Source organism: Larus michahellis, chromosome 1 (genome assembly GCF_964199755.1).
Source record: "Larus michahellis chromosome 1, bLarMic1.1, whole genome shotgun sequence".
Classification (NCBI taxonomy): Eukaryota; Metazoa; Chordata; class Aves; order Charadriiformes; family Laridae; genus Larus; species Larus michahellis.
Genome location: NC_133896.1, coordinates 143,859,126 through 143,885,052, shown reverse-complemented (window position 1 = coordinate 143,885,052; position 25,927 = coordinate 143,859,126). Strand labels below are relative to the sequence as shown.

The 25,927-nt window shown below is 37.6% G+C and overlaps 1 protein-coding gene across 5 annotated transcripts; it reads right to left on the bottom strand.

Annotated features, from left to right (window-relative positions):
* Window positions 1-2,484: 2,484 nt before the first annotated feature.
* PNPLA4 (patatin like domain 4, phospholipase and triacylglycerol lipase) lies at window positions 2,485-25,230 on the bottom strand. Of its 5 annotated transcripts, none has more exons than XM_074606940.1 (9): window positions 24,826-25,230; window positions 23,254-23,560; window positions 22,363-22,489; window positions 18,701-18,885; window positions 14,588-14,682; window positions 14,286-14,421; window positions 11,291-11,356; window positions 5,028-5,180; window positions 2,485-3,330 (listed from the first exon to the last, which is right to left on the bottom strand). In XM_074606940.1, exons 2-9 carry the CDS (start codon window positions 23,473-23,475, stop codon window positions 3,199-3,201), a joined length of 1,116 nt encoding a protein of 371 aa, XP_074463041.1. In that variant the 5' UTR covers window positions 23,476-23,560; window positions 24,826-25,230; the 3' UTR covers window positions 2,485-3,198. The 5 variants fall into 5 exon arrangements, with proteins under 5 accessions (XP_074463041.1, XP_074463031.1, XP_074463050.1 ...); XM_074606930.1 differs by having other exon boundaries at window positions 24,646-25,188; XM_074606949.1 differs by having other exon boundaries at window positions 18,796-18,885; window positions 24,646-25,187.
* Window positions 25,231-25,927: the final 697 nt, after the last annotated feature.

Below are 25,927 nucleotides of genomic sequence, written 5' to 3'. Positions count from 1 at the left end.
CCATTTGTTTAGGACTCTTTGAAAGAGGACTCCCTACTACCTTAGGCTTTTCTGAAAAACTTAAACAAGGTAGCTAGGATCCTTTTTCAGCAGAACCGATTTATGACGTTCTAAAAGAATATTCCAGCTTTTAGTCAGCATAATTAGCCGTGAAAGATTCATACCAAACTGAAGAACCTGAAAAGTGATAATAAACCCCTGAATTTACTTCCATTCAGAAAGGATAACATTCACTGCTTGAAGAATACAAGTACTGTTAACAGAAAACAAAGTCTAAGAGGCGCTCATCTTGTTAGATTTCTCACTGTTTCTCTTTCAAATAGAAAATATTTAACCAATAAAAATGTACAAGTGTAATTGCCCAGCAAGACTGTTCATAGAAGAGGTTTAAAACAGAAAAAGGATTAAGTTAGGAACATAAGCAGCCATACATATTCCAACTAGGAAAGCTGGGATGGGGTATGGATAGGATTAGTACTAACACCGATGAAGACAGGTAGGAGACTATTGAAAAGGGATCAGATTTTTTCCAGTGAAACAGATTGACTTAAGTAAAGGCACTTATTCACCTTCCTACCCTGGAAGCAGCCTTTGCAAACACTCCTCAGTTACCCCTCATTTGTGTAGTGAACGTGAATGGCACAAACATGCCACAAAACTAGAAACATATGCTATTTTATCAGGTATGGGAACTGCACTTAAAACCAGAGATTTTGAAATGAAAGTTCTGTCCAGGCTCAAACATTCAAGTCAGCAAATACAGATCCAAGCACAAAACTGAATTAGGAGGCTTTGAAGTTGACAAAGAAATCATGACCAATTCACACTAAACCAGAAAGCAAGCAGAGTCACCTTTAATAAGGTTATGTCTCTATTGTAAAAACGCTACTTTGCTTAGAAAAAACAGGTTTTCTTTAAACTTTAAATCTGATATTTTCAAGGTGATACAGCGGAGGGGTTGAGGGAAGGAGGAAATAGAATGGGTATAAGTCACAACACCTGAATGCTTAGAAGCAGCCTTGGCTTCTTACGTGAAACAGTCTGTGACTATCCTCCCATAGGACAGTCGATTTACCTTTTGCAAATATTTCCCAAATACACTAATCGATCAAGAAATATCCCTTTTTACAAACAAGATCTCATTTTTCACACAAACAAAATGGATTTAAACATAGCTGGCTGAAAATAATGCATTTCTGAATGTGCTTTACTATGCTTCATCAGGACCGGTTGAACGACTTACAGAATAGTGTTGCATCCTTCTGCTTGGGTAGGTCGTACACAATCAAAAAACATTCATAAAATGGTGGTAACTGAAAAATCTGAGTCTTTAAATGCACACAGCAGTATCCCCTCTGAACACTAGTGTTATGACTGAACAGATTTCTGTTCTCCTTCAACTTTTATGCTCCAGCACACAAAAAAATAAACCCACTTTATCGTATCACAGTGAACACTCCTGCATCTTATCTCTGCATTAATATGATTTTATTCTTCGTGATTTTATTCTTCCTGAAAAATCTTGTGTCATCTTATTATAAACCTACGAAGGTTGATTTCTAAAGCACCCAACATTACCCTGTGTGCTGAATTAATACGCGTGCTGAAATAAGTCAGATTTTTATGGATTAAAGAGCATAGCAAACTGACAGTGTTGATGCTCAAAAGCAATATGCATCATCGGTAAGCGAACTTTGCATTTAACAACCTTCTCCTTTAAAACTCTTAAGAAAACTGCATCCAGATAAAACAACATAAACAATTTCTTACCAGCATTATTTACTCTTTCTATTCATGCTAAGTTATTCTCTGTATAAAGGAGCGTGCAAGTGAGCCAGGCACATGTGTCTTGGCAGCACAAAGGTAATTTATTTCAGTTTTACATGGAAAAATGCTGTCCTACAGATCTGGAAATCTTGCAAACTATATACAGAACCTTGTGCATCTAGAAAGAGTTGCTGTTCTAAAATGAAAGTAAGATGCTTTCCATCAGCATTTTTTTATTTAATTATTTCTTTCACTATCAAAACCAGTAATAAAATAATTCCATCCATACCACATGAATCCTAATCTGATGCAATCTACATACGAGTATGTGCTGAAGAGGCTTTCAGCTATATTGGATTCTTATTTTTTTTAAAGCTTATTTCTCACCTCCCCAGATTTTCTGTTAGATTTTTTGAAATGCTATAATTTTTTTTATTTTTTTTTTTTACACATTAAGAAATCAACTTAAAAATACACTTCAAAAACAAACACTGTTTGCTTTTAAATAAACAATTGTGGATTTTAGGATTTCAGCATTAAGACTGAAAATCCTGAACTTCCACTTAAGGTAGCCAATGCAAGATGAATGGTAAAAGAACGAGATTCTCGAGTCCAAGTTCATTACTTGCTGACTTACTTCAACTTCTCTCCAACAGACTGTTTTTTTGGCAATCACGTTGTTACAGCATTCTGAGAAACTTAAAAATGAGCTCGACAAAAGTTTCAAGAAAATATATTTATTCCATTTTAGCAGAGGAAGAAAACATAATAAATATAACAATTTCTTACAGCCTTCTTTACAAGATATTTTTACATTCAAACCACATTCCTGTTACAAATTTCAACTAGTATTTCAAATTTTAAAAGACTACATTCACTGAAAAATGCAAGAAATTTTAATGTTAAAAAATAACACATATCAAAGAGTGCAAACGTTTTATGTATTGTGGCTAGTGTTAAGTATTCAAGTCCTCAGAACACTGCAAGATACGTATTAGATCAGTAATATTGCAAGTTTCCAAGTAGCACACATAACTATTATATTAAGTGAACAATACAGATTGTAATTTTTCATGATAGAACCTTGATTTGTCGCTCAGATAACATTGAAAAAGACTTTTCCAAATTTCTCCAATCATGACAACACGAGCTTTTACAAATCCCATGCTCAGGTCCTCAGCTGAAGCAAAATGGGTCTAAGTTTGAACCTCCTCAAAACAAGACAACTACCAAGTAAGTTTGATTCCATTACGACATGTTCATATAGATCTTCAGAGTGCAAGTCATAGTTTCTTGGCAGAAGCAGATGCAATTCCATCGGGATTTTTATTTCCATAAACTGGAATTGGAACAGCAAGCCCTTAGATTCTGTAGGATACCTGTAGCTATGTTTTGACAGCCACGAGGTTTTGTTAATTTTCTAAGCACCATCTATTCAAACCAGTTTTCTTTCAGTAAAAAATGTACAGCATCATCAAATCCATTTTGGTATAACGATTCCATTTTCTCGTGGTTTGGTGGGAACAAGGCTTGATTAAGCCTTACTAGGTTGGCTAAAGACAGCTGCAACAGAGCGAGAAATTATAAATTAGCTCAAAGTAACTTATGTAGAATTGACTGTGTTGCTGTCTGTTCTGTCATGTTTCCTGTGCCATATGTAAAAACAAAAGACCAGCATGGCTATGTCTACGCTAGTAAATTAACCACGTTAAAAACAAAAGCCCAGCATGGCTATGTCTACGCTAGTACATTAACTGTGTTCAGGTGTACTGCTGAGCGCCAGGACAAACTGGCACAAAGAGTTGGCATATGAATTGCTGAACTCACAGCCTCCAAGACAGACTGCCTGTAAAACTGCCCCAAGTTTCTGAAACATTTTAACTTCAGAAACATTCCCAGAACTGTCTGGCAGAGTGGTAGCTGGCACACGCTAAACTTGTGCAAGGAAACATTTTGACAGCTTACTAGTGCAAACAACCACATTCTTGGGAACATTCCCAGGCAACGTTTAACATATAAATGTAGCTTGTATTACCAACAAATTAAGAACTACTCGGCATCTCAACTCGTCACTCTGATGGTGTAAAGAGACTTCATAACTTTGTTCTTGAATAAAGATATTATTAAATTGTTTACAAAAAAAATAATTAAAGTTCTGAATGCTTGACTTTTATGATTAATTTAATACTTCAGCCACGTACTGTATTATACAAAATTCTGAAAAACAGTATCAAAATGATAGTTTAAATTTTAGTTTAAGTTTTAGTTTAAATTTTAGTTTAGTTCTTAGTTTAAATTTTTGCAGCTCTAAAAGCTACGGTGCTTCAAATGGAATAATTTAAAATGTCGCCCGAGATTCTGCACAAGCCTGCACTTCCAGGAGCCTAGACGCAATGTAACTCTGCAATTAATTTTCTATCTCTAAGCTAATCTAATCACAAGCTCATTTTCCCTCCTCTAGATGCACTAGATATTAGATACAAATCACAATCAAGAAATATACAGTAAGCGATTGCATATATTTTCAATACATACAAGATCAATAATCTTATGCTTTATGATCATGATCATCAGCACTATCATGTTTAAAATCTCTCTGAGAAACATTATAGATTCAGAAATCGGTTCAATTTAGGACAACATTACTCAAATTAAGAAAAACATATTAAGAAATGCCTAAAATAATTTTTTTTAAAAATAGTACAAATTATTGCTAAGCTTTATTTTTTCTTTCTATTGGGAGTTTTTTTGACAGCTACTGCTATTCAATATTTTCTTCCATCATGTCAAAGGGAGCTTGCAAAGATAGAAATTTCAATGATGAAAAGCAGACCATAAAAATCAGTCTTAGCCTATATTTCAATATACAGAAATGTTTCTGTAACATCTAACAAAGTAACTTCTGGAAAAATGTTGTGGTCTCAAATATTCAAAATCCTAACACCAGCTCTCTTGAGCAATAAGGTGACAAGTCATTTTATACCATTTCAAATGTATGACAAATTTGTATTTCAAATTCAGTTAGAGCAGTTAATGTCAGCAAGTATAGCAGGATGTTCTGTAGTTTCACCCTCTTGAGGTATTCTAAAGAAGTCTTTTTTTTTCCCCCCTATAAACACTCTGCCTAGCCAGATACAGCTGATACTTAAAGCAATCCTAGTTGATACATAAACAGAAAATAAACACTTAAAAATAAGTATAACCTCAACTGCTCAACAACTTTTTCTTCTAAAGTTATTTAATTAAAAAAATCAACTCACCATTATATCTTGTTTTGCAAATTTAACATAAAGATCCACACGTCCTTTATCCTGCGGACAGATATCTAATCGACCGCTGAAAGGAGAAATTGTCACAGTTCTTCCAATCGGCAAGATAGGAAGGCCATTGGTAAGGCCACCATCAACCCACTTCTATTGGGAAAAAAAAAAAATAAAAATTTCAAAGTAATCTTAGTACAGTATGTTCATTAACTGCATACTTCATCCTTCCTGTCCCTGCCTTCTCCACACCACCCTAAAGAAAACTTACAAGTTTCCTTCTCAGAATATCACGCACAGGCTTGAGCCTGAGACATAAAAACCAAGGAACTGACAATGTACACACAGAGTGTTTAATTAATGAGCGTTTGGCACAATGTGTAAATACATGTGTACTAAATTTATTGAGCTATTAATAAGGCTTGTTAGTTGATCTACTAACAAAATGCCCCATGCAGAATTTTTCTCAACACATACGTGAAATGAGAAGATTGTTAATATTACATGGCAACTACATTAGATAATGAATACTCCTCTACATTACTCTGATTCAAACTAGGAGCTGGACAATCTGTATGTGCAGGCAAACTGACTGCACAAGCTAACCCAAACATGCCTTCTCTCTTCTTCGTCCAGAGCCTCCTGTCTTCTTAGACACACAACACAGGACAGCAATAGCTAGAAAGTGGAGGGTAAACGTGAGAAGAAGCTGAACAAATACAGCACATAAGAGGGTGAAGACATCAAGTCTGCTACAGGAGTTGAGTACAGGAAAGAACGAGGAAGAAAAAACAAAAGCAACTAATAAATATCTTGCAAAGCTCCACATATGTCTTGGTTCTAAAGGCAGTCTAGGGGCACAAGCCTGATCTTCACAGGGACCACAGCCAAATTCCACCCCAGTATAAGCAGCAACAACTGTGACATCTCTTTCCAATGTATTTTATACATTCATATTTCTTTCTGTCCTTATATGCATAATCCAAAACTCAACATCAGTCTACTGGATACATGCATTCACTGACACCATACATGAGGTCTGGTGGTCAGATGCATCTCACTGAAGTTAATACATCTACAGACAAATTACTCATTCTACACTTCCTTTATCGTCAAAGAAGAGAAAACGCTTTTAGCACATGATTCACCTTATCCTAAAAAAGGCATTTACATCTGATTCGAGTTGTACTGAAATAGTTCTTTTCTTCTCCGCTTATTAAAAAGGAAACATACATTAACTAAGTAGACTACTACGGACACTGAAAGCTAGGCAAGTTGAAATGTTGTAAGAAATAATATAAGATTCACCTTAGTGTTTTCTTAAGGGTTTGACCTCCCCAAAGATAAACTGAATAATCCAGGATATCGGCTTCAAGTTTCGTTAACACAGAACACTACAAACAAATGATAAATTTTACTAGTATTCTTTAGCACCAATCAGGTTTTCTGCTGTAGGTGATACTATATGTGACCGCTACGAAATGGCAAAATAATGCAAGTTTTCCCACAAGATTACTGAAAATGTCATAGAAATTTAGTCACAAAATTAAAAAACAAAAAAATCTTCCACAAAAAGTATACTATTAGAAAGTTCTTTATGCCGTCTAAATTAAAGTTGTCTTCAAATTCTTAGCAAGACACTGGCTTTCAATGTAGTGCCATACAGAACGCATTATCTCAGGTTACAGTGTGTGGTCTTCAGAAGCCCCTGAGATTCTCTGAGGTGCATCACTTAGTGGTATAGATCCCTCTCAGCTGTGTCCTTTACTCTCGCTTAAAGCAAACTTCCTCTTAATTCTGTAAGTATAAATTTCTCCCAGTGCCTCATCTAAGTTCATGCAATCAAATTACTTTGTTGTCACCTGCCCCTCCTTCCACTGTCAACTCCATATCTCGTGATAAGTGGATTTACTCTTTTACACATGGATATATAGCAAATACCATCTGGGGAGGCTGCTTTGTCATTCTACCCCACCCTTTTCTTCACTTTCTCAGATGAAATTTGCCATTCCACACTTCTGTTATGCTCCTAAAATATGAGCTGCAAATATTCCCATTCAGTAGTCTCCATGGTCCTTTTCACTCTATTATTTCATAATATGCTTTAGAGCTTGACTCTTGACATTAGCTCCTGATGTCAGTACCTACAATCCACCATTTAATTCCTTCGCCTTCCACAAAAGTCATATTTCTCAATGCTTAAGATTCAAATTGTTTTGCCTTAGAAAAGGGGGCAAAAAAAAGTAAAATTCCTAAACCTTTCAAAGCTATCTTCCAGACTTCTCAACATCTATTACACCATCGCTGTGCTAACTGTGAGTGAAGCTGCAACACACCTTAACGTTTCTAACACCCAGGCTTTTTTTCTTTTGTGCGTGTGTGTCTATAAATAGTCATTTATTATTGATTTATATGCAATGTTCCTTGGAGTACTAAGTGGCTTTTTGTTGCAATTCCTACAATGACAAGAACAGTGGAGTCCCCACCTAAGCCAAGCCAAAGACACTAGCAGATGACATCATTAATATCTTTCACAAGTCTAGCTTAGTAATTTTACCACTTAAAAGTTCTCCCACTTTAAAAAAATCTGATTATTTATGTTCCCCCCCCCTTCTTATGTAACTTCAATATTTATTTGAAAATCAAAACATTTACCAAGAGAAGGGCAATACTTTTTATTAAGCACTATCTTTCATTGATTCTGTTATTCCTGGCTGACATGCCCTCTGTCATTTTATTTTCTTTCAAGTATTTGTGAGAAATGTCTTCTCAGTCAAAAATATTTTGGCTCCACAGTCCCTCATGTTACATAGTTAAAATAAAACATAGATACACTGCAAATAAAGAGATGAGATGCCCCAGATTCTTTTAATTCCATTAACCAATTCTTGAAAAATGCTTCTTAGCTGATGAGGCAAATTCCTGGTAACTTCTGAATCAGTTTCTCTTTTGTAAGTACAGTGCAAAGACAGAGAAAATTCTGAAATAATGCGCAACGAAAACCAAACCAGGCAACGAAACTGAGGATGAGGGCTGGACCTAATAGAATCTACCCTTTACCAGTAGATGGTTTTTACAAAGCTGTTCTGTAAGAACTACAGTGTCACAAACTACAGCCTCATCATCAGATACAGTCAACTCAGTCACCTGCGGATCTTCATCTGTCTTAAAGATTAACCTTGCCAGAGATTCAGAGGACACCTAACCAACTCAAAGAAAGATAATTTCCCATGGAGCAAGTTTACCCTGCTATTACTGGAAGCCTAGTCCAAGGGCACCTTAAATACCCAATCCAGGTAAAAAGTAACTTGAGGCCATTAATAGACTATAAACTCTTAGATGTTATTTTACACTTCATTTTCCTTCAGATTATTTTTAGGGTCATCAAACCAGAAGAAAACACACTATGAATAGATCGATGTTACGTCTATGCTACCATGCAATTTAGCTTATTCACCCCAAAAGTCTAGCCTCCAATCATGCATGCTACAGCTATGCTAGCTAATTCCAGTGTGAGCCAAATGCTTGCCAAAAAGCATTTGTCCTAAAAAGAAAATTGCAATGCTGGGAACAGTTTACCCAGGGTTTCACTCTCTATAGGCAGTAAGGACAGACTAGCAACAGGTTTGGCTATTTCCTGATACTATTCCAGCAAAACTGCCACATACTTCCTTACGTATCATGCAACCTGACTTCAGATTACATACTGGAACACATTTCAAAAACACTCCCAGACGACCTGGTGACAGGTACGCAGGTGATGTATGTAGCCAGACAAGATTCAGATCAACTGTCCTGAAGCGCGCTGATAAGGCCAGTAGACTCGAGCAGTTAGCAGGGAGTAAGCTCTATTCCATACTGCCATAGACCATATGGCCTAAGGAATTTACTCCCTGAAAAGAGTGTAAATGCACACAGAGAGCGCTTTGGTCTGTTACAGTAAAGCTTTCAGGAAACTTGAAATATGATGCTAGACAGGGGACTACTCGAGAAAGTCCAACAGAGGGCTACAGAGATGATCGAGGGACTGGAACACCTCTCTTATGAGGAAAGGCGGAGACATCTGGGTCTGTTTAGTCTGGAGAAGACTGAGAGGGGATCTCATCAAGGGTTATAAATATCTAAAGGGCAGGTGTCAAGAGGATGGGGTCAGACTCTTCTCAGTGGAGCCCAGTGACAGGACAAGGGGCAACGGACACAAGCAAGAACACAGGAAATTCCATTTCAACACGAGAAAAAATTTCTTTACTTTGGGGGTGACAGAGCACTGGCACAGGCTGCCCAGAGAGGTGGTGGGGTCTCCTTCTCTGGAGATATTCAAAACCCACCTGGATGAGTTCCTGTCCAGCCTGCTCTAGGTGAACCTGCTTTGGCAGGGGGTTGGACTAGATGATGTCCCAAGGTCCCTTCCAACCCCTACCACTCTGTGATTCTGTGAATATGATAGGTGGCCTCACAGAGCCAAATCAATATCCATTCTGTCTTACTGACTTCAGTGCTTACCATTTCTGGATCATTAGATTACATGCCATGCATCTGGCTCTATACTGCAGGCTTTAGGGCCCCTATTACCCCCTCGCGTATGCTCATTACCCGTTAATCCAAGCCATGGAACTACTACTGCTATAGAGATCCTATGGTTTATGCTCTCACCAGTATTCTGGACCGAAGAATGGAAGTCACTCATTTATGGGCAATGGTTTTCTCAAAAAAAAAAAAAAAAATTCCTCATACCACAAATATACCGTTTTACAGAGTACAAGAAAAGTCAGTGCAGCCATGCAGAACTAATCATTCTAAAAAATTACAATAAATGAAAGCAACATTCTTCTCAAACCACCTTTTCTGAATCTCACTTAAGAAGAGTAGTAAGAAGCTTTGGGAATGACAAGAAGCTTTCAAGTAACAGAAGAACCAGTTTCCATGAAATACTAATTGATTTCACTTCTGAATACAAAAAATAAAGTTGGGCAGGAACAAGAACTGTCCACTACGAAGAGGCTGCAGGTGTTTCAGTAAATACTACAGTACCCAGGCAAATCATAACAACAGTGTTCATCCAGTAAAATGTGTTTTAAATAAGTTTAGGACAAAAGTCTGAGACAACATTTCATTTTCTTAATTAAAAGACCACCACAAGAAATTTAACAACAACACTTCCCTTTAACTATTGGCAAAATTAACCTAAAACATGCATGTATGCCCTTTGAACTGCACAAGCAACATATAAAGACTCCAATCAACAAAATTTCCAGACCCTGGGAAGCTGCAAGCAGTCTCAATTAAACTCAAGCAGTGAGGCAATACTGATTTAAACCCTTCAAACATTTTAGCTGATATGTATTGCTGTATACATAATTCTAAAGCTGAGAAGCTTTCTGACATAACGAACTCCAACTCCCTCTTGCTAGAGACAAATGCATGTGGTTTTGTGTGGATTTTTTGGCAGGGTGGCTGTGAGGATTACAGATGTCCTAAAGGTATCATTTGGATGTGTATGAGGAAATAAAGGAGAGAGTATCATGTAGCACTTCTCAGAAATAAATAAATATCTGTTTTCATGCTTCTAGTAAATACAGAGTAAACAGTCAAGAATATTCTTAATATATTTATGGAAGAAAGACAAAACAGTTCTTGAAGCTAAAACAAGAACAGGCAACTGTGAAAAAGTTCTCTTTACAGTAGCGTATACCTCTCAAAACTTCGTAGCCACGTTACTATAGGGGAAAAAAAAAAGGTTTATTATTTATGCTTGTCCAGAGATAAGAGATTTGAAGGTACCTGGTAAGCATGTAACTCTGTACAGAACATGAGAACAACACATACATAAACACACACATGTACTCCAGCAGTGTCCAATCTGCTAAGATCTCCCTTATTCCTTCCATTAAACAGAAAAGCAGAATGGTGGTCCTTTAAGTTGCATAAAACATTTCAGAGATGGTAACAGCTTGTCATGAGAAGCATCTTTACTAAGAGAACTTTCCTCTTGTGGTAAGTGTTAGACATTATCTTTAAGGAAACAGATTCATGCTACAGAGATCATCTCAGTCTCAGCACCCACAATTTTCCAAACAACACATGAACAAGCTCATGTCTTCTTTCATGGTGTTAATCTACAGTATCAACAGAAACAAGAACTGTTCTACAAAATATAGTACTGCAATTGCCTTCCCTTAAGATCAAATAATTACATCATAAATGAAGAATGCTTTTACACAAACACAGAAAAAAGTTGGAAGTTAAACTTAATGAAAAATTACCTCTCCTTTATATTCCACTGGCTTAATTCCTGCATATACTGGTACAAAACTACTTGCTAGCAGGACCTATAGGAAAAAAAAAAAAGGAGAAAGACTAGAGAATAAAACTGAAGAAAAGGTAACAAAGTAATTCTGAAACAATGCAAATTTCCATAGATATTTATCTATATTAAATAATAGGGCAGTAATCAATCAATGCATTAGTTTTACATAAACCCATTGTTATCTCAAAATGTCTTCTTGTTATGGTATGTCGAAATGTGAACAAAACTATTCAATAGGGTTCATTTTTTTATGACTTGACAGTGACAACTCTCAAAACAAAATACCACAAAATAACTCACTGATTAATGTGATCCCACCTCTGGGGTCCTCAAAATAAGAAGGACATGGACCTGTTGGAGTGGGTCCAGAAGAGGGCCACAAAGATGATCAGAGGGCTGGAGCACCTCTCCCATGAAGAGAGGCTGAGAGAGTTTCAGTTGTTCAGCCTGGAGAAAAGAAGGCTCTGGGGAGACCTTATAGTGGCCTTCCAGTACTTAAAGGGGGCCTACAGGAAAGACGGGGAGGGACTCTCTATCAGGGAATGGAGCAATAGGACAAAGGGTAATGGTTTTAAACTGAAAGACGGGAGATTTAGATTAGATATTAGAAAGAAATTCTTTACTGTGAGGGTGGTGAGACACTGGAACAGGTTGCCCCGTGAAGTTGTGGATGCCCCATCCCTGGAAGCGTTCAAGGCCAGGCTGGATGGGGCCTTGAGCAACCTGGTCTAGTGGGAGGTGTCCCTGCCCATGACAGGGGGGTTGGAACTAGATGATCTTTAAGGTCCCTTCCAGCTCTACGGTTCAAAAGCATACAAACTTAGTTTTACACAATGTGAAGTAAATCTATGATTTTGCAGAAACTAAATATGCATATGCCAAAAAAAAAATGCAATCTAGAGTATTGTCAAAGATGCTGATCCAGTCTTTCTGCTAAAATACTTATATAGTGTTTACTCTTCTAATTAACCAGATTTTTTAAGAATTCAAAATTTCCAAAATACTATGAACAGCCTGAAAATTCACATATGTATATCTTTATCTAACATTTTCAGTATTTCCCTAACACTAACAGACCAGTGTGGACTCCTATTTCACGGCTCCCACTTTTCCAAACTAAATAGAATCATAGAATGGTTTAGGTTGGAAGGGAATTTAAAGTTCATTTAAATAAAATAGTGCTCTGTGCACTGCTCTGTCACAAATATACAGATCATGCCTCTCTTCCCCCTCACCTCCAGTTTAAGAACTGCAAGTCTAGGAATGCTGCTACATGATGATTGTAAAGGCTATTTCAAAAGCGGGAGATTATTAACTGCCTTTCCACGTCCACTGGGAATAGTAAAAGAAAGTAAGAACTTAAAATTGTATCAACACATACTCAGTTTGGCCACAATGAAAAATTTTGGAACCATAAGGCTTGCTAAGTGTTGAAACCAACTGCATATGGAAGTGGAAAGATTTTTGGCAGAGGATACCCAAGTTTTGCTGCTATAAAACGCTGCCTGCCCAGCAGTACCTTTTCCCATGCCTTGGATATAGTACATCATGTCTAGGAGAAGCATAATACGCTTATATAACCTAAGCAGCTCTACCCGCCACGCTACCGGGGCAGCCACCAATATTCAGGCTGCTGTATAAACGATGCACACTTAGCTGAAGCCATGCACAAAAGCATATATTACACTGAAAGAACAGACAACATGAACACTTTTCAATGTGCAATTATTCTGAATTTTATTACTGTTATTCCAATCCATTCCACTGCTAGCTTATGGAACAAAAGAATAGAACAGAAATCGTTAAGTCAATTAAGGAACTATTAAAGTACTAATAAAATATACGTGTTTCCAAGATTATCTTGAAGCTTCTAACTGTCTTCAGGTTAGAAGAGATCACTGGAGAAACTATAAACCTACAGAATAATAATCTCCATGCTTGTCACTGCTGGCTAGCATAGCTAGAAATAACATTGCATAATCTGAGATAGTTATGCAAAGATAATTATGCAAAAATTTTAAGTCCTAAAAATTATGAGAACTGATTGACTGTGTAGAATATAACGGGTCAAGATTTTTAAAAATGACACGTTAAAGGCAAACTTCCCATGCATACTTTGAGATTTTGTTAACAAGTGTTGTTTTTTTTTTCCTTTAAGTGTTAATTAAAAGGAATCTCTTTCTTACTCTAAGCATCCACAAGGACAGAGAAAGAAGAAAATCATTCTTATTCTATTTCCTCCTTTATTCTGCTGTATCTTATGATGTCCTCCACTAAGATATAATCAATTATTAGAAAGAACATTTGCCTTACATGCATCTAAATTCATCCTACAATTTCATATCAGCTTATGTATACAATCCTGATCCAAATTTAAAAAGTGGTATTCAAAAGAAAATAGATGGGCAGTAAAAGATATACTTTCCAGCGACAGTTAAAATACAGTTTATCTATGGTACTTAACATTACATTATATCTATTCCCCACAAGGACTTGTAGAAAGTGCTGGATTTTATTATTGTTTTAAGACAGGAACTTTCTTTCCTTACTTCCTTTTGCGATGAAACATGATATAAATGGTATCAATGACGTAAGAGATACAAAAAGACTCTGAGAATTGTTATAAAATTTGGAGATCCTCTATTTTATTCTCATTTACTATAACCGTTAGTTATCTGGTTACTTTTTAAACAGACTTTGCCTACAAGGTAGTCTGTTTTAAATCAGACTTTAAAAACAGATGGAAAAAACACACACAAAAATAAAATTTTGCAAAATTTATGAAACTGAAGGATCAAATTCTGTTTCCATTACTTATGTCATGGTTGTAGCACCACTGATAGTATAAGTGATTACTTGAGTAAAACAGTGACTTATTGTACAGCTAATAACATACTCCTAAACCTTGAAAAAACTCAAGCATTTTTATTTAAAGCAGCAATATTCATTACCTTAATGAGGTCCTCCCTGGAGGCAAAATTTGAAACCAAGTGATTTTCCCCATTTTTCGTGTTAGTGACTGACACATAGAGCCGGTTCTCAGCTATCTCATGAGCATTAGAAGGAAGAATAGACTCTATGCCTTCCCTAGAGCAAAGAAAACGCTAAACATTATTCACCATCACTATTTAAAAACCTTGCAAATAAGTTAGGGGTGAAATAGTGCTGAGCTCCCCACAGCACAGCAAAAACATGCACGCTCTCCATTCTCACTTACAGAGCTTCACACAAAAATTATCTTACAGATAGGTACCTAAGTGTTTTCATAAAATCATAACCAGGCGTTACAGCACCGAAGTCCAATTTTCTAACTTCCTCTGCAAATCCATAGGCAAACTGCTTACATTTCTGCAAATTAAAATATTCACAATTAAGGATATTTTAGCTATGGGAAGTATGTTCAACTGTGGTATCTAAAACTTACTAGCAGCTAAAGCTTTAATGAAGAGAGAGCTATAAGATCAGACTAAAATATTTTCCCATATGTGCTGGGTTTCTAACAACATATGCATAACAAAATGTTGATCCTTTTATAAGAACTAATTTGTAAGAAAACAAGATCCAGAATTAAAAAATAATAAAATAATAATAATAATAAACAACCCTCACAAGAATACCAGTTTAACAATCAAGGAAAGCTAAAGGCTATTTTTCTATGTATAACCACTGCTAAATCATCAGTTCTCTGAACCATGTCACTACAAGAACAATCATTTATATTTCAAGTGTAAAGACACCTTTTATTTTAAAGACTACTTTGGGACTAAAACCAGACACAAGTACCTTAAGATACCTATAAGCATTAAAAAAACCCTACAATTACTACAATTTCTTCTCACTAATGCAAAAAACCTGCTACTAACAAATACAAATATTTAATGAATAAAACCAGAAGTATTTACTGAATGGAATACTATGATAGAAGACAAGGGAAGAAAAGACAACTGCAGAAAACCAGACAAAAGATTCCACTGCACAGAGAAACTCTTTTGTGCAAGCTGAAATGCACAGTGTTAACAACTGCAGAAAAATACCTTGAAGCGTGACCCGTAAGAAGTCCTAAAGGAGAGTAAAGCAATAGGTAGCATTTATTTTTTAGCAAAAAGATTCTGAAACAATGAATTATGATTCTGAATGCTTAAGACTCACTATTCAGTATTCATATACCTTTTTTTATCCTTTCATGCAGAGTTCTCCAACGATTTTAGGGACTTGGGGAAAAAACTAAATCCAATCTTACGCAACTTTCTGAAATTGGTACTCAATAAATACATTATATCCATATTCACCTATTTAACCACACGTTTACAGAATAACAGATTTGTCTATGGATAGTCTGGGGTTCCTAGCTTACTAGCTTCCTGCATGAAAAACAAGTATGTTGGTAGTAACAAAATAAATGATTGACGTGGCCAGGGAATTAAAAAAAAAAAATAAAGAGAAGTGAATGTGTTCTACTGAGGAGGAAGGTGCAGGATTTAATGAATGGAAAAAGAGGAAAGAGTTGGAGTGACGATTAGTATGAGATCAGGAACAAGCTGGTTGGAGCAGGTTAACTTTCTCAGATCATTCGTATAACAGAGCAGTCATACCTAGGTGAAAGGCAGAAATGTAGTTCTCACATCGACTTTCTCTATATGGCCTTCTGATAAATGTATGAAAAAGGTTTGTTAAGAGGCCCATACCTCTTAAATCAATAATCACTGTAAAGATTTGTGCTATTCTGTTTCACATAGGTTAGATTAGCATGTCTACCCTAGGAGGTATTTGCCATTGCCCGTTCCAAGCCAATTCAAATACGTAAAACTAGTTACATGCATCCCGTCTTGGAATTTATTCTACATTAGGCAGTTAGGCTTCTTCTCTAGTCAATCAGTTGGAAAGAGGCACATTCAGACACCTCTCTCTCTTAACAGAGAAGAAACACACAAAACCCTACACAGAAGCGCATGAAAACTACTATCTGTATATCTAAGATGCTTTAATAAAGTGACAAGGAGCTAAGAGTAACAGGGAGGTACATGAATCCAAACCTAGGAGAAGGACAGAAAACTACTTTCCATATTACAAGTTTAAGAATAGACCCTACCTACACTCTCAATTCTTGCTGCCAAAAGGGAAAACTTCTTACAGCTATGAATTGTTTATAATTTTACTGCTAGAAGCATTAAACAATACATCTAAATTTTAAATATAGTGACTGAGGATGTGTTTAGAAATTATAACTACTTGTATTGAGTAAAGCAAACCTGACATCAAACACGATCAAGGTACTTTTGAAATAAATAGGTACTTATCTGTAACTCTATATAAGCCTCCCTAGAATTCTTAAGTCCCATGCCTTTTCAACAGTGACAAAAATCTAAGATACAACTGAAAAACATTTGCGAACTGTCATATTAGAACAGCAACAGTCAAAACAAGAAATCCTCAATGTTACATTCTCTCCAAAATAAGGAAAGGTTGTACTAGAGCTTTGAGACTAGGAGATGGAGGACGTCCTAATTATAGGTTGTCTAACAGCCATCTCCGGGGAAAAAATTAAAAATAATTAAATGATGGAAGAGTTATATTTTTGGATATAAAATATTTCAAGTTAGAAATGTAATAGAAGTAATAATATAATTACTTGATATGAAAATTTAATTCTATTCAGTACCTAACACTGCCTTCACTTAAATTCTATGAGAATTAAGAATTATTCCTCCCAAAAAATACCTCTAAATTTTCCATTTAAACAATATAAGAGAATGACTAAATAATAATAAAAATTAAAAGGACTAAAAAGCATCCTTCAGTTTATTTAAAATGATGTATTTGCACGGAAAAATCCATCAGGCTCACTGTAATATAGGCTTAGTTTCCACAAGCATAAAAAATAAACACTCTTGTAATGTTTTTACTTAGAAAGATCTTTGTAAGTTGGATCAGGCTGGGAACAAATGTTCATACCCAGAACCTAGTATAAGCAGAAAAATTTCATTGGGCTAAGAAAAGGCTAGCTGCTGTGCTCACCCTAAAGGAAATTAAAGTCAGAGGTATGCATTATACCAGGCAAAACTGAAACTGAACTATTAGTCAGAGGCTACAGAAAAGGAGTAACACCTGAAGAGAATACAAGTAAGGTTCTCTTCACAGAAGAGTGGATTTTCCTAACACCAAATTGTCTAAAGAATGCACCTAGGGAGTTGTGGGACGGAAACTGGCCAGGGAAGAACCTACTGCTGAAAGCAACAGAAGTAGAGCTAACTGCAAGCTAAGTTCATATCACAGCAGAAAAAACCAAGCAGAAAGATCAGTGGCAGAGTGTGGTATTGTCTGTGACTTTTGTTTGAATCAAACACAGTGAAAGTTCTAAGAAGCGAGGCCCAGAGAAACTTACCTGATGCTCACTGGACTGAAACGTAAGTGTACTTCGAACAAAAATCTAGCAGCCTTTTTTTCCACCCACAATAATGCAGTTTATTATAATTAAAAATATTATAGAAATATTAACATTTTGGCAAGGCCTAGTTCTCTACATATGTTAAGGCAAAGTCACCACAGGCATCTCAGAGGGCAAAGCAGCCTTAACTGAAGGGGAGAAACAAACAAAGAAAAGCCAATGCTCTCCCACAGAACCTGTAACAGACTACTCACTGAATATCACTTTTCTGTCTCTACATGACACCATATCAATGGTGAGAAAAGGGTAGCGTCTCTGGAGGAAAAAAAAACCCTCAAATAGAAATGTATGCAGCATGTTAGAACAGAACACTGTGAGGGTTAACCCTCCCTGGCATACAGTGGGGCTACTGCTGTTAAATCATGAACTATACCGAGCCTAAAGGAGGTGCACAAACCACTTCTTGCACTGTCTAATGGAGCACAGACAGCAAGGAAAAAAAATGATTCAGTGCGTGGTGTTCTCTGACTTTATGAAGATACAGTCCATCTGCCATCTTCATCTCCTTTCACGAAAGGATGGTGCTATGCATTTGCTTAACAAAGCCTACCTCTAGCCAAGAAAACAATTATTAACTTTGTAACGTACGCTGATTGAGTGCATATACATTTCAGTATATTAAAGTAAGTGTTGAGTTGTATGCAACCAGATACATACACATGAAATTTATATTTACATAGCTTAAAATATAAAGTTCATATGACAGACTTTTATCATAAAGAAATACTTGATTCATAAACATTTCTGCCCACAAGTCACAGATTTTGTTAATGAAAACACATACACGAGTTCTGTTTCTTTATAAGAAGCAAGAAGAAAACCAAGAACCAAAATATTTAAGAAAACTTAATGGTAGATGATTATATCAAAACTATCCTTTGAAAATGATCATGTCCTATACCTACGAGTTTATTAATTTACCTCTATATTTTCTGGTACTGCTAATAAGACAGTGGCAGCCAGTGATCCCGCTGAAGCTCCCGCAAAAGCTTTCACAACTTTCAGTAACTTCTTACCATGCCTGTAAAAAGCAGCTGCTGCCCCCAAGTGGTAAATACCCAGAAACCCACAGGCTGCAAACGACAGATTGATATGTTTCATTTTTGCTGTGGAAATAAAGTTTCACAGTCAGAAAAAAGACTAGTTTTATATAATTTATTATTTTATTTTAAAATAATATTATAATATAATAATATAATATATAATTATAATATAACAAATATAATCATATAAATAAAATATAATAATAAGAAAGATTAAATTATTTTATAGTTTTATCTTATACTATATATTTATTCTTTTTGCACGGAATACATAATATAGTATACCTATATAACAAAAAGCAGTTTATTTAAGAACAGTAAAAACTTTTGATCACCAAATACACCAAACAAGTAGCAGTTAGTCTAGCCTCTCCGAAATTTAAAACAACTCTAAAATCCTCCTTAGCACAGATCACTTTTTCAATCAGGAAATATATATCTCTCTATATACAACGTAACTGCACATTTTGATCCAATTTGTCAAAGAAATACAAAACAAAAGTAGCTACTAAAAACTGATAAAAGAATGCTGTTAGAGAGCCAACACTGTTAGCCACCTAGAGTAAAAATCAAATTAATTATAAAACTGCTGGCTACTGTGTCAATATACTCCCTTCACGCACACAGGCTTCAATCCAATATAATTCTCTAACAAAGCAATTTTTTCTTTCACCCTTGGAACTCATTTGCTCACTAGTATTATTAGTAATCATTAATAGACAAATTCTTATTTAAAGTCATTTCTTATTAAGAGAAAAGCACACAACATATTGTTGCTAATGTTAAAATAAGAAAGAATAAGAAAACATCAAAGTAAAATACAAAGCACTAAATGTATGGCAAGACAAACTCTGAAGGTATCAGGACAGAATTTAAATCTAACAAAACACAAACAGGAAGCCTAAGTTCAAATCCTTAGGGGTGGTTTATTTAAAAAAAAAAAAAAATGTATATTTTATTAAGTCTTCTGCTTCTGCAAATAACAACAATTACGAGTGCAAGCGAATCCACAGATTATACTGTAAAGACATACAAGCTATTGTACAGATTATCTTAGTACTGAATGAAAAATAAACTCCTAGTACATTTGAGTACACATCAATACAAATGGGACTAAAAAAAGTAAATCAGTATACTCAGACCTATACTTCATCTAGGCCAGGCTGCATGGGGCTTTAAGCAACCTGGTCTAGTCGGAGGTGTCCCTGCCCATGGGACAGCAGAACCTTCTGCTCGAAGTAGGGTCAGCTACCAGATCAAATTGGGTTGCTCAGGGCTTTATCCAGTTTTTAATTGAAAAATCACGTAATGTTTAGCTCCTAAGTGATAGCTAGTACCTGTTGCTGGGTGAAACAACCAGGTCTTCTTTCATATGTTCAGAATATTAAAATCAGTAGAGTATTGCAAATAATCAGCGTTATAGAGAAGAAACAACAGAACATTAATATCTTCATTCAGCACTATGCATCTACCTGCGAGGAGGTTCTGTACATTGAATTGAGGGCCTCTTACAACAAGTCTGTAACAAAGCACTTAACCTACAAGGATGACACAGATGAGTAACAATCATGGTTCTATAAGGAACTATCTGGTTGACAGATGCAGTTAAGCAATGTCATTTCAACTTGCAAAGGAATCTCTGAGTAAAAGGAAAAGGTAAGGAAGCATTCATTAGATGAATGTCCTGTAAAAATCAGAAAAGCAAGAAATAGGAAACCAAGATACTCACTTTTATAAGACTATAAACTTTCCCATTTCTTTTGATTCTTGCAAATACATCATGGCAACACTTGATTTGCAAGTTAGAATGGTTTATTTCAGAGACAGAATGATTCAAAAGTTTCTTTTGCTTTGATGATCTGGTAGATCACTGCTCTCTTGATCAAAAAGAATAGCAGAGTTATAACAACTCCCAAGAGGGCATATTGAGAAACTTAATTAAGTCTACAGTATGAATATTCCCTGCCAATTTGTTCCAGAGTACCAGAAATAGGAGCACACTCACATCTGGACATACGCCATTTTTTCAGCTGCCTGAGCAAACAGCAGAAATCTTGCTATCTTAGAAATGGTACAAAACACCTCTTCTACAAGACTTCAGACCAAATAGTCTTAAAGGGTTAAACCAAGTTCTGACTACTAAATATATTATCTATTAACTCAAAGTTATATTGGCATGTGTTAAAAAAAATAAATCAATGAACCTTAAAAGATGCACAAGCACATGTCAGAGATACGATGGAAACAGGACATAGCAAATGCTTTTGCCACTGCTTTTCAAAAATCATCTTACATGATCAGAAAATTTCAAAATATAAAGCTTTTAACTGGCTAAGGGAATAGGTATGCTTCTGTTGTCTACAAGAAAAAAAAAAGCATAAGAAAAGGTACAAGAAGAAACTAGAAGGACACTTGGGCTGTTCAATCTCATTACTTTACAGACAGTGCAGGAGCATTCAGGAATAAACGTAAACCTAAGAGTTCTATTTAAAAGATCTGTGAAAAAAGAATTCACTGGTGATTAAAAATATACTGAGTAGGTTGGGGAGGACATTTCTGATTAGTCAGCAGTATCTCATCCATTTGTAACTTACAAAAGAATGTATGTAAGGGGACAAGTCTGTACAGCAGAATTATGATATGGTACAATATGGCTTTTTCAGGATAGGTACCGTCTTCCTAATAGTCAAACACAAGAAATAGCACAGCAGTTTCTCATGCTGCTGTTTCCTGAGCAATATAATTATATAAACAGTACACGATCTCAGTGTCTTAACCAGTCATAACTACCTCTATGTCATCCCATTTGTAAACAAAAGCTGAAAATGCCCAAAGCAACTGACTAAAAAACCTTTGCAAACAGAAATTAAATATACATAGAATGCGAATGACCAAGCACCCTGAAGCACAGGAGCTGAAATGTATGATGCATAAAAGCGTATTTGAGGATGAGTTATTAGCTAGTAATGACAAAACAAGCAAAGTTATGGAAAGAACTGTTTAGCTAGGCAGCATTGCTAAAATAAAGGTCATAATTGAAAATACTAATTTACCTGAACCAGAAATCATCACTCACACAGGAATATTCATTTTTTCACAGTTATAACAGAAAAAAAAGTTCATTCTCCCAGTCAAAAACAGGCTCACACAAAACAACCACCCATCCAGTAGACTACTCTACTAAAGAGTCACCACAGTTGCTAGCAAGAAAACGGAATAACCGAGTTTTGCATCTATACAGTCACACAGAATAAGCATTGTAAGAGCTTGATGAAGTTGAAGAAAAACCTTTAAAACAACAATAACAGAAAATAATCAGTACGCAATCCAATCATCCATTAAGACACTTAGGAAAATCAAATGTGTCTTTGTAAACTATAAAAATGGTGTACAGTCCCCTTAATATTAAAAAATAAACACATCACGTGATACAAAACTTTCAAAGTAAGAGTTTAGACCATCTTGATCATTAACAAAAGATGTCTAGAGAGGGCAGGGAAGGCTGACTTCTTAAGAAGAAAGTAGCAAAAGGTTCAATACCTTCTAATGAATGTTGGCTTCCATCACCTGCTCCACTGGGACTTTTTCCAGCAGCTATTTTTGTTCCCTGTGCACTAGTAGCCATTCTTCTATCTGCTACCAATTGTTTATCATTTACATTGGAAACCTACAATCATACAGTCAAATATTACTATTTAAGAGAGAAACAACAGGCAAATATAAGAGGAACATTATTTATCCTTAAACAGATTAATAAAGTGAATTAAAATAGTTGTAAAACCATGTAGATGAATTTCTCAATTGCTTAGCCCCCCCCCCAAACTAGTTGAAACCACAATACTCTAATATTTATAAAGTACATGCAGGAATTTATATTTAAAGATTAAGTTAATTAGACATCTAGAAAAGCATTATCATTTGGAATTGCCAGTGTCCAAAATTAGCCTTAATTTTGTATCATTTCCCACTATTTTTGTTTATACCTAGAGATTATTTTTTTTTATAAATCAAACTCTTAAGTTTTTACCCTCCCTTGCCAATACAATAAAAACTGTCTTTTTGCCCTCCTTTTTTTGTGCAATATTGCATTAGTAAAAAGTTTTCCAGAGAACTCTGGTCCTACTCTTCACTAAATGGCTGTCACTCTAACTAATATGCCTGTCAGTTATCGTGCAGTATTGTCTGAAGAACAATTTGAAAAAAAAAATAATGTTTCTCCCTAAGTTTGAACTATCAGACACAAAAAGTTATTTCTGAAACACTGGTTCTCCTACAACTTCTTGCTGCCTGCCCCTTCACCCTGATAGGCATCTTCAATTCACAAATAAGGCTGCAAGATCAAAAGCTCAGCTCTGTAGATTCTAAAAGAAACACTACTATCACTGTGTTGATGCACATCACTTACAGCTAGAGCACCACAAAAATACTTACCTGGAATTTAACTTTGTTACGTGGCTCTCTTATGGTGCAATAGTCTAGAATTCCAATCCAGAACTGATGAGTTTTTGGAAACATGCAACTACACAATCTGCCTTCTTTCAACCGAAGCAACAGTATTTGAGCACTACAAAGACTTTTAGCAGTCCACATTTTCTCAAAAGTGACCTCTGGATGTGGTAACCAAACTGATACCCTCAGAAGCTGTTTTAGCATGGAGTTACAAAGGAAGTATCAACTGACAAGTTGCTTGGACAGCATAGAAGTACACAGTAGAAACCTTCTCTCTTCTAAACATAACCTGTTTAAAAACATTAAGGGGCGGGAGGGGAGAAAAAAAGAGAAGAGTAGTTGAAAGGTAGTTGCACATCAAGGCCTTAATACTGTAACATGGTCCCCTTTACCACCCTCTCACTTAAAACACAGATGGATTAACAGTTGATTCACTTGACATGGAAACAGCTGTAGTCAGAACTTTTGTTCAGCAGCTACTCCCTCTCACCAGCCTCCATCTGGCACTGTAGTGTTCACCACTAACCATAAAGTCAGCTATTCCTTTCGGAAACAGGAAGGACTAAAATGGTTAATTATGCAAAGAACAAGCAAACAAACTGCCCCTTATAATTAGCAACGTGAATACACTGTTCCTTCCACCTCAGGTAAAAAACGCTCAAGGAGCGCTCCCGCAACTTCAAGCCAACTGTTCACAGAAACAAAGTGCTGATGGCAAGATCCTAGTAAGAAAACCTCCAGCACGCTGGCCTGTACGAGGCAAGCCTTGTCACCTTCTATGCCACAAGGATACCGTGGGAGCGACAAACAAATCAAATGTAACTGCGGTTTACACCTAGCAAGACTTTGACCATAAAGAGTAACGTGGAAATGCACTCGTTCAGACGAAAAGCAGAGCAGGTTATTGCCCTGACAACCAGTGCAAACAAACCCGGTGTGATTCTGTGTCGCTGAGTCTCAGAGGCACCCTATCAACTCCACATTAACCCCCATCAAATAAGCAAGTTTCAGTTTTTTCCGCTTCGTAGCGCGTGCCACGAGGCCTACAGTCCAGTTTCATTTTTCCTTCTCCCACTTTTGCTCAGTCAACAACCAGCATAAAACAGCAAAACAGCGCTGAAACGACGAGACAAAGTTGTTAAACGTAACAACCAGAGAACGCTAAGTGACAACTGGAGCGAACGCAACACTAGGAAAAGTCACTGCCTCCTTACAACCCGTAAACCTGCGGCAGGAGGGCGATTTTTAAGCCGTCTGCGCCCGTTCAAATTTTTATCTCAAACGCCACAATCTTTCCCCTTTTGCCTTCGCGCAGGCCCCCACTTCAGACCAACGTCCCCCCCCCCCCCCCCGGAAAGGTCTAACACGACCTACGCCACACGGCGGCAGGGCCCTGCCCCTCTCAGCTCCCAGCCGGGACCCCCCTCACGGACACAGCTCCGGCCGGGCACCAGCGGAGGCCGCAGACGGCTCGCCCCTCCCCTGCTCGGCGGGTCGCGGCAGAGCCCCGGGCGGCCCCAGCCCTGAACGCGCTCCCGCGCCGCGCCGCGCTACCTCCCCCGGCGGCGGCACGGGGAGCACGGGGGGCGGATGCCCGCGGAACCTTGCGGGGGCCGGCCGGGGGGGGGCGCCGGCTCCTCCCCCGTGACGCTGCCCCTGCGCGCGTGCGCAGCCGTTGCCCCCGCGTCAGTTACGTCCCCAGCGGCGGTGGGAGCGGGGGCGAGCTTCTGTCGCGCTACTGTCGGCGGGCGAGTTGGGGTTGCCCCGCCGTGGCCACCCGGCTGCCCGGTGTTGGGTGTTTGGTGATCGGTCTGTCTGTCTGCCCTCCTGCCTGCCGGGGCTGGCCTCCCCGGGGAGAAGGCCCGCGGGCTGCCCCTCTGCCCGCCTCACGCCCTCAGCCTGTGAGCCGTCGCCGGGAGACGTCGTGTGGGCGGGTGGCGGCGCTCCCCAGCGCCGCCCTCGTACCGGGCCGGGCAGCGGCGGGGAGCCGCACAGTGCGGCCGGTGCCGTGTAGGGTCTCCCCGTTGCTGGCGGAGTGACCTCAGGGCGGCAATAAAGTTGATTGTGTTTGTTTTTCTTTATTTTACACAGATTCAAGATGGAGGGGGATCCCTTATCCAGCAGTGGGTGAAGAAAACTGGGGATAGCGAAGACAGCCAGAGAGGGACTTTTTACAAGGGCATGTAGTGGTAGGATGAGGAGTAATGGCTTCAAACTGGAAGAGAGTAGATTTAGATTAGATATTTGGAAGAAATTTTTCACTACGAGGCTGGTGAGGCACTAGAACAGGTTGCCCAGGAAAGCTGTGGATGGCCCATCCCTGGAAGTGTTCAAGGCCAGGCTGGATGGGGCTTTGAGCAGCCTGGTCTGGTGGGAGGTGTCCCTGCCCAGGGCAGGGGGGTGGGAACTGGATGGTCTTTAAGGTCCCTTCCAACCCAAACCATTCTATGATTCTATGCCTGTGAGATGAGAATGTAGATGTGTGAACTCTCCCAGGGGCCTGGCTCAGGTTAGAACTAAACTAGCCAGGGAAAAAAAATAAAATGTTAGATATCACGCAGATTAGCCTCTTCCACCTCAAGCAGCTGTTGCTCTTTACTTCTTACTGGTGTATGGGAGGGGCTGATACAGGTCTGGGATAGAAGGGGGTACAACT